We start from the raw sequence: 14,701 nt of genomic DNA, 5'->3' as shown, positions 1-14,701 counted from the left end.
GCACGTAGGTTGACGATCCTTCATCTGTTCCTGGAATCAGTGACCTGGTGAAATTTACACGCTGTGGACGCTTAACATTAGTCTTTCATTTTAGCTCAGAGTGGTTGTTGGGCAGTGTCATCTGGCTGTTGCATAGATCTTCATATCAGAGAGGTTGCAGGTCAGTTAAATCATTCTCTGGAGAGAAAAACATGACATTCAATGACGCACAAACCGAGTACACACAAGAACAGTTAAACTTGAGTCTTTGAATTACTAAATGTATCTATTACACCAAAAAGCATTCTAAAATAATTTACCTGGCATCTGCCTCCTCTGTCTCCATGCCTTGATCCGGCAGTAGGCTTTGTCCATGAGCCACATGGAGACCATGAGGAAGCCAGCCAGGGAGGCCAGCCCTACAGCAAACACTGCCAGGAACTGGAGGTCCTCATACAGAACCTCTACAAGACAAGGAGGGAGATCACACCATGTTCATTCTCACTTCCACTAACTAGCTTACTCAGAAATGAAGGTCACTTGTACTGAACTACTTGTAAAGATACTGTTCATTAACACCATAAGGCCGCTACAGAAGCCATCTCCAGGACTGAGAAGGAAACAGTTCCATAAAGGGGTTCTTGTAAATGTCAGCTATGATGAAACACTAACACTGTAGCCTAAAGCAAAATGCCACATTGTGATACAGGCCTGCGCCCACTATTCACTCACCTTCCACCTTCAAGACAAATCCTTCATCTTTGCTGCTCCCGGACAGTTCAGTCACAGTGATCACGTAGAAGCCGGCGTCCTGAATACGTAGGGCCGACAGTCCCATAGATCCATTAGTGTATGTGTGGACTCTGTCCATGTAGTCCTCTGATACATTGGTAAACCCCCCAGGTTGCCAGGCCCCAATGTCTCTGCTCACCCTGCCAGACATAAAGGTCCATTGTATGGTGGGAGTCCCAACACAGGAGATGTCTACAGAGAACAATACATCCTGTTGGACAGGCCTGGTCAGACTCTGCTGAGGAGACTGTATGGAGATGGCTCCAGCTGCCAGAGGAAGAACATAGTGGAGGGAGGAAGGGAAAGAGAGGAACAGTGCTGGTTAATGTATGATAGATAGAGAGAACCTGATATATATGATTTGTATTTTAGAATCAGATAAATCAACATTATGACCCACACACTGATGTGTTATTGACATGTTATCACCATAGTAACTTCCTGACTCCTGTACTGACTCGAGCCCACTTGCCTTTTTATGAGCAAGGGATCAAATACCTTCAGTTTTTCTTTTCTTTAGAGCACAATTGGCCCCTCAGTTCTGGACATAAGAAATACCCACCCTTTACACTACTCCCTTACATAACCATATTCAAAATACAGGATGTTTTCAGTTCCACAACAGACATTACATAACATATTATTCTATAAAAACAGACTTTTACATTTATATTGGCCTATTTCATACTTTATGATGGGTTTGCTGTCATCAAATGACTTTGAGATGGCTCACTGGCATGTGATTCTAGCGCATCGCTCATTTCAAATCAAAGTTTATTGGTTGCGTACACAGATTTGCAGATGTTATTGCAGGTGCAGCGAAATGCTTGTGTCAACTTCAACAGTGCAGTAATACCTAGAAAATACAAAACAATACACACGTTAACCCTCGCAAGGCTGCTGGCCCAGACAGCATCCCTAGCCACGTCCTCAGAGCATGCGCAGACCAGCTGGCTGGAGTGTTTACAGACATATGCAATCTTTCCCTTTCCGTCTGTTGTCCCCACGTGCTTCAAGATGTCCACCATTGTTCCTGTACCCAAGAAAGCAAATGTAACTGAACTAAATAACTATCGCCCCGTAGCACTCACTTCTGTCATCATGAAGTGCTTTGAGAGACTAGTCAAGGATCATATCACCTCCACCTTACCTGACACCCTAGACCCATTTCAATTTGCTTACCGCCCCAATAGATCCACAGACGATGCAATCGCCATCACACTGCACACTGCCCTATCCCATCTGGACAAGAGGAATACCTATGTAAGAATGCTGTTCATTGACTATAGCTCAGCATTCAACACCATAGTACCCTCCAAGTTCATCATAAGCTTAAGGACCTGGGTCTGAACCCAGCCCTGTGAAACTGGGTTCTGGACTTCCTGACAGGCCGCCCCCGGGTGGTGAAGGTAGGAAACAACACCTCCACTTCGCTGATCCTCAACACTGGGGCCCCACAAGGATGCGTGCTCAGCCCCCTCCTGTATTCCCTATTCACCCATGACCACGTAGCCATGCACGACTCCAACTCAATCATCAAGTTTGCAGACGACACAACAGTAGTAGACTTGATTACCAACAATGACGAGACAGGGAGGAGGTGAGGACCCTGGGAGAGTGGTGCCAGGAAAATAACCTCTCACCCAACATCAACAAAACAAAGGAGATGATCGTGTACTTCAGGAAACAGCAGAGACAGTGTGCTGAAGAAGGCGCAACAGTGCCTCTTCAACCTCAGGAGGCTGAAGAAATTTGCTTGGCACCTAAAACCCTCACAAACTTTTACAGATGCACAATTGATAGCATCCTGTCGGGCTGTATCACCGCCTGGTATGGCAACTGCACCGCCTGCAACCGCAGGGCTCTCCAGAGGGTGGTGTGGTCTGCCCAGCCCAACGCAAACTACCTGCCCTCCAGGACACCTACAGCACCCGATGTCACAGGAGTGCCAAAAGGTTAATCAAGGACAACCACCACACGAGCCACTGCCTGTTCACCCTGCTATCATCCAGAAGGCTAGGTCAGTACAGGTGCATCAAAGTGAAACAGAGAGACTGAAAAACAGCTTCTATCTCAAGGCCATCAGACTGTTATACAGCTATTTTCAGGCCTCTCCAGTAGATGTTCGATCGGGTTCAATTTCGGGCTCTGGCTGGGCCACTCAAGGACATTCAGAGGTGTGTCCCGAAACCACTCTTGCGTTGTCTTGGCTGTGTGCTTAGGGTCGTTGTCCCGTTGGAAGCTGAACCTTCTCCCCAGTCTGAGGTCCTGAATGCTCTGGAGCAGGTTTTCATCAAGGGTCTTTCTGTACTTTTCTCCGCTCATCTTTCTCTCAATCCTGACTAGTCTCCCAGTCCCTGCCACTGAAAAACATCCCCACAGCATGATGCTGCCACCACAATGCTTCACCGTAGGGATGGTGCCAGGTTTTCTCCAGACGTGATGCTTGGCATTCAGGCCAAAGAGTTCAATCTTGGTTTCATCAGACCAGAGAATCTTGTTTCTCATGGTCTGAGAGTCTTTAGGTACCTTTTGGCAAACTCCAAGATGGCTATCATGTGCCTTTTACTGAGGAGTGGATTCTTACTGGCTACTCTACCATAAAAGGCCTGATTGGTAGAGTGTTGCAAAGATGGTTGTCCTTCTGGAAGGTTCTCCCATCTCCACAGACGAACTCTGGAGCTCTGTCATAGTGACCACCGGGTTCTTGGTCACCTCCCTGACCAAGGCCCTTCTTCCCCGATTGCTCAGTTTGGCCGGGCGGCTAGCACTAGGAAGAGTCTTGGTGTTTCCAAACTTCTTCCATTTAAGAATGATGGAGGCCACTGTGTTCTTGAGGACCTTCAATGCTGCAGAAATCTTTTGGTACCCTTCCCCAGATCTGTGCCTCGACACAATCCTGTCTCGGAGCTCTACGGACAATTCCTTCAACCTCATGGCTTGGTTTTTGCTCTGACTTGCACAGTCAACTGTGGGACCTTATATAGACAGGTGTGTGCCTTTCCAAATCATGTTCAATCAATTGAATTTACCACAGGTGGACTCCCATCAAGTTGTAGAAACATCTCAAGGATGATCAATGGAAACAGGTTACACCTGAGCTCAATTTCGAGTCTCATAGCAAAGGGTCTGAATACTTATGTAAATAAGATATTTCTGTTTAAATTTTTTTATATATTTGCAAAAATTTCTAAAAACCTGTTTTCGCTTCGTCATTATGAGGTATTATGTGTAGATTGATGAGGATTTTTTTTTTCATCCATTTTAGAATAAGGCAAAATGTAACAAAATGTAGAAAAGTCAAGGGGTCTGAATACTTTCCGAATGCAATGTACCTATAAAGTGGGAAAAACAGTACAGTATGTAAACATTATTAAATGCAATTTTATAAGGTGCAGAGTAGTGTACCGGGTGGTAGCCTTCTAGTAACAGTGACTAAGGTTCAGGGCAGGGTACTGGGTGAAGGATGGCTAGTGGTGACCTGGAGATAAAAGCTGTTTATCAGTCTCTCGCTCCCAGCTTTGCACCTGTACTGTCTTCACCTTCTAGATGGTAGAGGGGTAAGATAGCCATGGCTCGTGGCTGAGGTCCTTGATGGCCTTCCTGTGACACCAGGTGCTGTAGATGTCCAGGAGGGCAGGCCGTTTGCCCCCAGTAATGCGTTGGTCTGATGGTACCAACCTCTGGAGAGCCCTGCGGTTGCGAATGGTGCAATTGCCGTTCAAGGCGGTGATACAGCCCGACAGGAGGTTCTTAATGGTGCATCTGTAGAAGTTCATGAGGGTTTTACGAGCCATGCCAAATTTCTTCAGCCTCCTCTGGTTGAAGAGGCGCTGTTGCACCTTCTTCACCACACTGTCTGTGTGAAGGGACCATTCCAGGTTGTCAATGACGTGCACGCCTAAAAGCCTGAAGTCTAAGTCGTGTCCAAGTCAGTCTTGAGATCAGTAAGATGTTAGAAATGTTAGGAACTTAAAAAATATATTATACTATAGAACAGGTTCTTCCAGGTACAGTGAACCTTCTGCGTCACTCGCTTTAATAACAGGTTGTTCTTAGTTCGTCTTGCTTGAAACTTGCCAAACAAGCTTATGGCTTCTGGAAAGAAATGCTGTCGGCATGCTCAACCATTGTCGCTCATTAAGCCGATAGAAACTTTCAACTGGTTTTCCCCACCAACCAACAAGTCGGAGTCAGAGCCCGAGTCAGAGCCCAAGCCGTTCCAGGTCTCTCCTCCACCCGTTACCAGGTCTGAGCTGCCGAAGCCTCCCACCACTAGCTCTGACAAATTGAAAACACTAGTCATTGGCGACTCCATTAACCGCAGTATTAGACTTAAAAAGAATTATCCAGCAATCATACATTGTTTACCAGGGGGCAGGCTACCGACTTAAAGGCTAATCTGAAGAGTGTAGGGTATAGGGATATTGTTATCAATGTCGGCACCGACGATATTAGGATGAAACAGTCAGAGGTCACCAAGCGCAACACAACTTTGGCGTGTAACTTAACTAGAAAGATGTGTTGGCATTGAGTAATTGTCTCTGGCCCCCTCCCAGTTAGGGGGAGTGATGAGCTCTACAGCAGACTAACACAACTCAAACTGTTTTCTGCCCCTCCCAAAATATAACATTTATACAAAACTGGCCCTCTTCCTGCCACTCACCACCAACAGGACCAAGTCTGGCCTGCTGAGGAGCGAAGGACTGGAGTGGTGCTCTCATCTTATCTATCAACATAGACAGGTCTCTAACTCCTCTAGCTCCACAATGAGATGGGTGCAGGCATCAGGCTGTTAGCCAGCCTGCCAGCTTAGTGGAGTCTGTTCTCAGCACAGTCAGTGTAGTCAGCTCAGTTTCCCCATTGAGACCGTCTGTGCCTCGATCTAGGTAGGGAAAAACTAAACATGGCGGTGTTCACCTTAGCAATCTCCCTGAAATAAAGACCTCCATTCCTGTCATCATTATTGAAAGAGATTGTGTTAATAACTACGACTACTTAATGTTAGATCCCTCATTTCAAAGGCAGTCATAGTCAATGAACTAATCACTAATCATATGATGTGATTGGCCTGACTAAAACATGGCTCAAGCTTGATGAATTTACTGTGTTAAATGAGGCCTCTCCTCCTGGTTACACTAGCGACCATATCCCCTGAGCATCCTGCAAAGGTGGAGGTGTTGCTAACATTTATGAAAGCAAATTTCAATTTACAAAAAAAATATATGCAGCCCTCTCAATCACTTTCTATAGCTACTGTTTACAGACCTTCTGGGCCGTATACAGTGTTCCTCACCGAGTTCCCTGAATTCCTATCGGACATTGTAGTCATGGCAGATAATGTTCACATTTTTTGTGACTTCAATATTCACATCGAGAAGTCCACAGACGCACTCGAAAAGGCTTTCGAGCCATCATCGACTCAGTGGGTTTTGTCCAACATGTCTACGGACCTACGCATTGTCACAATCATACCCTGGATTTAGTTTTGTCCCATGGAATAGGTATTGTGGATCTAAATGTTTTTCCTCATTATCCTGGACTATAGGACCAGCATTTTATTAGCTCAGACCCCAACCAAGGATTATTAAAACCCTTGCTATACATTTTCAGACAACCCAAAGATTCCTAAATGCCCTTCCAGACTCCCTCCACCTACCTAAGGATCAGTTAACCACCTAACCAAGGATCTAAACTTAACCTCGCGTAATACCCTAGATGCCGTTGCACTGCTAAAAACAAAAACATTTGTCACAAGAAACTAGCTCCCTGATATACAGAAAATACCCAAGCCCTGAAGCAAGCTTCCAGAAAATTGGAACGGAAATAGCACTCCACCAAATTGGAATTCTTCCAACTAGCTTGGATACTCAGATCTTATCTGACAGGAAGATATCAGTTTGTTTCTGTGGATGGTTTCAGTGTTGCTCAAAGTTCCATTTTAGGACCACTACTGTTTTCACTGAGTGTATAAAACATTAGGAACACCTTCCTAATATTGAGTTGCACCCTCTTTTGCCCTCAGAACAGCCTCAATTAGACAGGGCATGGAATCTACGAAAGCGTTCCACAGGGATGCTGGCCCATGTTGACTCAAATGCTTCCCACAGTTGTGTCAAGTCGGCTGGATGTTCTTTGGGTGGTGGACCATTCTTGATATACACGGGAGACTGTTGAGCATGAAGACCCAGCAGCATTGCAGTTCTTGACACATTCAAACCAGTGCGACTGGCACCTACTACCATACCCCGTTCAAAGGCACATAAATCTTTTGTCTTGCCCATTCAGCTTCTGAATGGCACACATACACAATCCATGTCTCAAGGCTTAAAAGTCCTTATTTAACCTGTCTCCTCCCCATCTACACTGATTGAAGTGGATTTCACAAGTGACATCAATAAGGGATAATAGCTTTCACTTGGATTCACCTATGTCATGGAAAGAGCAGGTGTTCCTAATGTTTGGGACACTCAGTGTATACCTCTTAGGGATGTCATTCGGAAACACAATGTTAACTTTCACTGCTATGCAGACGACACACAGCGGTACATTTTGATGAAACATGGTGAATCACCAAAATTGCCTACCTTGAAGGCCTGTGTTTCAGACATAAGGAAGTGAATAGCGGCAAATGTTTTACTTTTAAACTTGGACAAATTAGAGATGCTAGCTCTAGGTCTCAAGAAACAAAGCGATCTTCTGTTTGATCTAACAAATTAATCTCAATGGTTGTACAGTTGTATCAAAATAAAACTGTAAAGGACCTGAATGTTACTCTGGACCCTGATCTCTCTTTTGACAAATATATCAACAATATTTCAAGAGCAGCTTTTTTCCATCTTCAAAACATTGCAAAAATCTTTTACTTTTTGTCAGAATACTATGCAGAAATGCCAATCCATGCTTTTGTCACATCGAGATTAGAATTCTGCAAAGCTCTACTCCCTGGATACCCGGATAAAGCACTAAATCGACTTCAGCTAGTGCTAAATACAGCCGCTAGAATCTTGACTGTTAAGGCGAGGGCTGATTTCAAGGTTTTACTGCTAACCTACAAAGCATTACATGGGCTTGCTTCTACCTATCTCTCCAATTTGGTCCAGCCGTACACACATGCACGTACCCCACGGTCATGCAGGCCTCCTTGTTGTTCCTATAATTATAAAGCAAACAGCTGGAGGCAGGGCTTTCTCCTATAGAGCTCCATTTTTATGGAATGGTCTGCCTATCTATGTGAGAGAGACAGACTTGGTCTTGACCTTTACATTTTTTCTGAAGTCTCATCTCTTCAGTAGGTCCTACTGAGTGTAGTCTGGCCCAGGGGTGCGAAGGTGAACTGCAAAGCACTAGAGTGATGAACCACCCTTGCTGTCTCTGCCTGGCCGGCTCCACTCTCTCCACTAGGATTCTCTGTCTCTTACCATACTACGGGGGCTGAGTCACTGACTTGCTAGTGCTCTCTCATGCCATCCCTATGAGGGGTGCATCACGTCGTGCCAGGCTTTTTTTGCTATACTCGAATTGTCCGGTTTTGCGCCCACTCAGGCTCGTGCGGTGGGGGAGATCTTCATTTATGCTGTTCTGCCTGCGGCTATGGAACCTTGACCTGTTCACCGGATGTGCTACCTTGTCCTGGACCTGCTGTTTCGACCCTCCCTCTCCCTCTTTCACTCTCTCTCTCTACCGCACCTTCTTTTTCGACCTCTGAATGCTTGTCTATGAAAAGCCAACTGACATTTACTCCTGAGGTGCTGACCTGTTGCAACCTCTATAACCACTGTGATTATTATTTGACCCTGCTGGTCATCTATGAACGTTTGAACATCTTGAAGAACAATCTGGCCTAAATGGCCATGTACTCTTAAAATCTGCACCGTGCACAGACAGAAGAGGACTGGCCCCTCCTCAGAGCCTGGTTCCTCTCTAGGTTTCTTCCTAGGTTCCTGCCTTTCTAGGGAGTTCTTCCTAGCCACCGTGCTTCTAAATCTGCTTTGCTTGCTCTTTAGAGTTTTAGGCTGGGTTTCTGTAGAAGCACTCTGCTGATGTAAAAAGGGCTTTATAAATACATTTGATTGATTGATTGATGGGTTTTGAATTGCCCACATGGCTACCTGCTTTCGGTTGTTTTATCATGTAAGATGTGTTGCAATCAATGTGAATTACTGACTCAGACACACCAGTCCAACTAAAAGTGTGTGTGTACACAAGATGAAGCGTGCACTCAAGATGAAGCATGCATAAATCATTTTGTTACAGTGTGGAAAGAATGACAGAGAAACATTTGGCTGCCAGAAGAATGCCTTGAAACCATCATTCTGTATCAAAGTTTTGGTGAATTAACAAACCACTGTGTGTCTAACTGTACTATTATTACTATACACCGGTACAAACCACATCAGAGCAAATGTTGGAGAATACTCAGTTAGTCAACTGATACCAGAAGAAAGTTTCTTCTGCAAGTGATTGGCATACATGATACACCTTGAGGCAAACATAGGCATGCCCTTAAACACGCAAGTACTCACACATTTAAACACATTCAAATCAGTATTTCCATATATGAATACATGCTGACAGAAGTGTTTCCATGTATGAGTAGGATACATACCTAGGTGGCACACATACAATGTGAGGCTGAGGAAAATAGCGACTTCCTGTGCGTCCCAGAGCCGCAAAGGCCACATTAGATCCCCAGGTCCATATATTCTCACCAGTACGGAGTGTCTACTGGGTCATTCCGCATTCTGGAGCATTCGCTTTACTCTTCTCTGAAAATCCATTATTTCCTGTGTTTCTCCTTCCTTTTTATTCTCAGTGTGTTGTTAATGTTTTATTCTGGTGGAAAACATTATCTCTCTTTTGTTGGTGATGTTCTCTTCTGTCCTTCTCAGTTCTGTGCTCTCTGGCTACCTGTGCAACGGCAGCTCGCCTATCAGACAGGATCAGGAGGAGATTACTGTGTAAAACTAACACAGAGAGAGAGAGAGAGAGAGAGAGAGGGAGGGAGGGAGCCAATAACAGAGTAAACACACATGCAGACACACACACATGCAAAAACACACACACAGAGAGACACACCTGTACTGCCACCCTGTACTGCCTCCCTGTACTGCCTCCCAGAAACGCACCACCGTGGGATGAATAACTGGTATTCGAGTTTGGACACACCTTGCTGAGCAGGCCAGACAGGAAGGAGTGTCTATTCATAGATATATTCTAAGAGGACTGCACCTCTCTATGATGGCCACATGAATAAAAGTTGCAATGTAGTAAATCACAAATCGTCTTTGCCTATTGGCCGCCTGGTCACTGTTGCAATAGCTTAGAATAGTACGGTTTTTTTTCTCCTCAAAATGTGTTTTGTTTAGTCAAGGATCAATGTAAGAACTGTGATCCTTCTGTTTTAATCTGCAGTCAGCCTTTCTCCTATCTAAAGGGTTTTGGTGTAACACTGTATTATGCATGAATTGGATTAGATGAGTTGTGTTTTTTTGTCACTTCTTCAACCACTCTCAATCAATGTACAGAAGTAGGATCTTAATTTGCATAGCAGGAAATGCAAACTTGTAGTGTATTCAAAGTTTATAAAGGCTTCTTAACTTTGTAATTTCCACGTAAACATATATTTTTTTGCCCTATAAAACAGTCCATTAATTATAATCTGCTGTGAGAAACTGGTTAAATTAAGATCATATATCTGTAGACCTGTCTACTTTTGAGGTGAGGACCAATGACTGCATATGATTAGACAAACCATTGACACCATTCATTCCTATGTGAAGACTCAATAGAGCTCGTCAGCTTGTAGTCCTAAAGCCCGGAAATGAGTTATCTCTGGTTCATTCAGCCATCCTATGGGGAAAGAATAGGGTTTTGAGATAAATGCTGAAAAGGTATGTGGTAAACACAGGCTTAGGAGGTTTTGTACTATGAGATAATATCAGTTAGTTAACATGATCTTTATAAATTATGAAGTCTTTATGTGCTTTTTTAAATTACATAAATGCTTAAAAATTCACAAAACGTTGTGTAGCTGATGAAGATTATCTCATAGAAAAAAAACGGTGTTTAGCACAGACCTTATTTTCGGTGTTAATCCAAAAACCCTACAAAAATGCCATTCATTTGCCCATAAGCTTTGTCCAACGAACCATGGCGGAGGTAGCGCCTACAAAAATACGCAATTTATATTTCTCTCTATAGCGCATTGAAGCCAAATGAGGTCGGTTAAGATGGCATCTCATGGAGACAACATACACAGCTTGAACTCAACCATGAAGTGATGTTGCAGGCAGGCTCAGTGCTGCTGCCTTTGACTCCTCTCATTGACACAAGTTGAAGGCCGACCAGGGTACTGCAGACTGCCATTAACAACAATTATTCTTATAACTTCTTCTGTGTGATTTTTAAATGATCGGTTCAAGGACATACTTCTGGTGTATTAGAAGCAATTATTGGTACCATGATTGTCTTCCAAACATGTTTTTATTTACATGAAGATTCAAATTTTTCCATTCACTATAATGGCGGTGTCCTCTTTTCTGCTATCAATGCCTGCAGTACCGGGTAGGCCTTGAACTCCCATGGCTTCAATGAGAGTAGGCTGTAGTTCTCCCCTGGTGAGGACGTAACCTTGACTGGTAAACACGAGAGCTGGCGTTATTGAACATAATGCCAACATTACTATATTTGACCTGAAGAGGGCACTGTTAACCACTTGCCACTCTTCTCAGTTCCACACAAGTCAGCATGTGATGTGCTGTAAAGTGGTTTGGTTTCAAAGGGCGTTTTGGATCCCTTCAATTTCATTTTCATTTTAATCTAACCTTTATTTAACTAGGCAAGTCAGTTGAGAACAAATTCTTATTTACAATGACAGCCTACCAGGGAACAGTGGGTTAACTGCCTTGTTCAGGGGCAGAACAACAGATTTTTACCTTGTCAGCTCAGGGATTTGATCCAGCAATGCTCTAACCACTAGGCTACCTGCCACCCCAATTAAATATAGGTAAACATGTAGTAGTTATTCTAGCAGCCTTTACCCAACTGCAACTATAAGGCAATGTGAGATGGAGTGAAAGGTTGCAAGAGGCTTCATCAAAGGTAACATTACGCCCCACCAGCTACTAGTCTTAGCAAGGCCATGCAAACCTTAACCTTATGTAAGATATTTCCATGAAGTCTTTGAAAAACAGATGTATTCCTTAGTAGACTATTGGTTGTAATGCTGTATGTCATCTGTGTCACACATTCCTACAGAGACAGACTGACCATAGGGCCAGATGGGCTAATCGATCTGTAGCACAATGGGCCTGTCTAAGTTGGTGTTTTTGCACATATGTATAATTATTTGGCTAATAATGGGGCATCTGGAGGAAAAATGGGCCGGTGTGTTAGAAATGCCTAATTTCTGGTCCTAGTTGGTCCCTGCATACCAATATGAAAACTTCTGAAAGTAATGCTTTTTAAAAATAATGAATAGGACTATGCTTGTGAAGTTCTATTCATTTAGTTGTTTGGACTGTAATGAAAGAATGCAGTCCAACTGGTTAGGTTATTTAATCAGGTTATTTCCTGGTTATTTCCCAGCAATGGGGACAACACTCTATTGTCTGATTTGCATGCCCAGATGCTGATGACACATTCACTGGCAAGAATGCATTCCTAGAACATAGAGAGGACTAAAAAACCACCTCACCAGTCCCTCCACTGTAGTTGCTCCTCCTCCTTGTCTCGCTTCATTACTTGAATTTGTCTTAGAAAATGAAGGGGGAAGGAATGCATTTAATGTAAGTGCACAATGAAACAAACCAGTCTGTTTAGGTGAGTAGTCAGTACAGTGCGAGGTGTATCAGTACAAAAGCTGTACCTGTACATTACTCCTTCACACTACTGGAGAACATGAGGACCCTGCTACTGACAACCGTGTTGCTGGTGCTGCTCTGTAGCACTCAAGGTGAGCAAACTTAATAAATATAGACTGGTTTATAAACATGATAGATGCAACTCTTGGTTGAGGTGTGCTTTTAAAAAACTCAATTTCAGGTCCACTGCAAAATGATTAATATGTAGCCTATGTTGCATGATGTTGTTGAACTATGTTTGTTAGGGGAAAAGTTTGATCTTATAACAGTGAAGGATCTTCAACAACTTAGTAAAGGAATGAAAATGCTCACACTCTCATAACCAATGAATTTATTTGCAGTGGTGTAAAGTACTTCAGTAAAAATACTTTAAAGTACTACTTAAGTTGTTTTTGGGGTATCTGTACTTTACTTTACTGTTTATATTTTTGACAACTTTTACTTTAACTTCACTACATTCCTAAAGAAAACAATGTACTTCTTACTCCATACATTTTCACTGACACCCAAAAGTACCAGTTACATTTTGAACGCTTAGCAAGACAGGAAAATGGTCGAATTCACACACTTTTCAAGAGAAAATCCTTGGTCATCCCTACTGCCTCTTATCTGGCAGACTCACTAAACACAAATGTTTTGTTTGTAAATGATGTCTGAGTGTTGAAATGTGCCCCAGGCTATCCGCCAATTAAATCAACAACAAAACCGTGCCGTTTAGTTTGCTTAATATAAGGAATTTGAAATGATTTATACTTTTACTTTTACTGTTGATACTTAAGTATATTTGAGCAATTACCTTTGCTTTTGATACTTAAGTATATTTAAAACGAAATACTTTTAGACTTTTACTCAAGTAGTATTTTACTAGATGACTTTCACTTTTATTTTTGTCATTTTCTATTAAGGTATCTTTACTTTTACTCAAGTATGACAATTGGGTACTTTTTCCACCAGTGTTTATTTGATAAGCAAATGATGATCCACACTTTAAATATCCTATCATCACTTCTGCTCTAAATGAGACTTTCTCCACAGTGCTTACACTCAGCTGTTACACATGTGAGGAGGATGACGCTGACTGCAAGCAAGTGACAGAATGTCCACCATCGAGCATGTACTGCAGAACTGTGGTGACTGGTAAATATTCTACTTTTCTTCTTCCATTCAGTCCTTTCAACCTGTATCAATAATATTGATGTATTATTAATCAACTGAGTGCAATAATCATCTGTAAATTGCTCTAACATTTTCTACTTCCTTCTTTTCCTTCACAGCGGACACAGTGACTCGTACCTGCGAGGAGATGTGTGTTTCGGGTGTCAACGCCTACTGTTGCCAGGGTGACCTGTGTGAGAACTGACATGATCCACGGAGAACCATCGCCACTGACTACACACGGTCACCTTCTGTTTAGATACAGTTGAATGTTGTGTGGGAAATACTTTGGAATATGGGTTACATTATAACCTTTCAATTAATTACATTTACATTTTAGTAATTTAGCAGACACTCTTATCCAGAGCGACTTAGTTAGTGCATTCATCTCAAGATAGCTAGGTGAGACAACCTATATCACAGTCATAGTAAGTTCATTTTTCCTCAATAAAGATGTAATCATTGTTTGTGATAATCTTTAAAAAAAGGCAATCTTATACTTTCTGTCGTGCAAAAAAATCTAGCCCTTTGAATGACTCTCAACTGTTTCTGCTGTCCTTCAAAGCTTGACTTAATGCCATAAAACATGGAGGTTTTACAGTAATGAGGATTTCCAATGCCTGAGCTGTGATTCTAGTGTAGCCTCTCCTAGTCTCCTCTCTCTCCGGATGCTCCTGAGTGGGTCATGCTGGCTCATGGCCTCCTGCTGGGATGTGGGTCGCCAGACGGGGACAATGCTGGCCTGTTGTGGCCGTATGCATCTGGGCAGGCAGGATTATCTAAATCCATCTGATGAGGGTACCACTCACCTGGCAACTCAATCCCACTCTCCTCTGAAAAAAGTATGCTTGATCATGGTGTAGATTGCTTTGTTTTCGAGAGATTAAAAACCAAGAAAATGACTGTTTTAG

General features: G+C 43.0%; 2 protein-coding genes across 2 annotated transcripts; one reads left to right on the top strand and one right to left on the bottom strand.

The window, feature by feature from the left end:
* Window position 1: 1 nt before the first annotated feature.
* On the bottom strand, window positions 2-9,593 carry LOC106613066 (V-set and transmembrane domain-containing protein 5). The gene is made up of 4 exons (XM_014214954.3): window positions 9,380-9,593; window positions 712-1,038; window positions 300-443; window positions 2-177 (listed from the first exon to the last, which is right to left on the bottom strand). Exons 1-4 carry the CDS (start codon window positions 9,453-9,455, stop codon window positions 146-148), a joined length of 579 nt encoding a protein of 192 aa, XP_014070429.1. The 5' UTR covers window positions 9,456-9,593; the 3' UTR covers window positions 2-145.
* A 2,942-nt stretch (window positions 9,594-12,535) lies between these two features.
* ly6d (lymphocyte antigen 6 family member D) lies at window positions 12,536-14,254 on the top strand. Its single transcript, XM_014214956.3, has 3 exons — window positions 12,536-12,727; window positions 13,671-13,772; window positions 13,910-14,254. Exons 1-3 carry the CDS (start codon window positions 12,673-12,675, stop codon window positions 13,993-13,995), a joined length of 243 nt encoding a protein of 80 aa, XP_014070431.1. The 5' UTR covers window positions 12,536-12,672; the 3' UTR covers window positions 13,996-14,254.
* The last annotated feature ends 447 nt before the right edge of the window (window positions 14,255-14,701 follow it).

This window comes from Salmo salar, chromosome 09, assembly GCF_965601325.2.
Source record: "Salmo salar chromosome 09, fSalSal1, whole genome shotgun sequence".
In the NCBI taxonomy this organism is placed as follows: domain Eukaryota; kingdom Metazoa; phylum Chordata; class Actinopteri; order Salmoniformes; family Salmonidae; genus Salmo; species Salmo salar.
Note: the sequence above shows the minus strand (reverse complement) of the source record. Positions and strands in the feature narration are given on the sequence as shown.

Bases quoted from the DNA above. Each gene is read 5' to 3' on its own strand.
- ly6d (XM_014214956.3), top strand. From the start codon at position 12,673: ATGAGGACCCTGCTACTGACAACCGTGTTGCTGGTGCTGCTCTGTAGC. The intron at 12,728-13,670 runs GTGAGCAAACTT...CTTTCTCCACAG, and splicing joins GCTGCTCTGTAGCACTCAAG to TGCTTACACTCAGCTGTTAC. The intron at 13,773-13,909 runs GTAAATATTCTA...TTTCCTTCACAG, and splicing joins CTGCAGAACTGTGGTGACTG to CGGACACAGTGACTCGTACC.
- LOC106613066 (XM_014214954.3), bottom strand. From the start codon at position 9,455: ATGTGGCCTTTGCGGCTCTGGGACGCACAGGAAGTCGCTATTTTCCTC. The intron at 1,039-9,379 runs GTATGTATCCTA...TTCCTCTGGCAG, and splicing joins ATTGTATGTGTGCCACCTAG to CTGGAGCCATCTCCATACAG. The intron at 444-711 runs GTGAGTGAATAG...CTTGTCTTGTAG, and splicing joins ATTTGTCTTGAAGGTGGAAG to AGGTTCTGTATGAGGACCTC.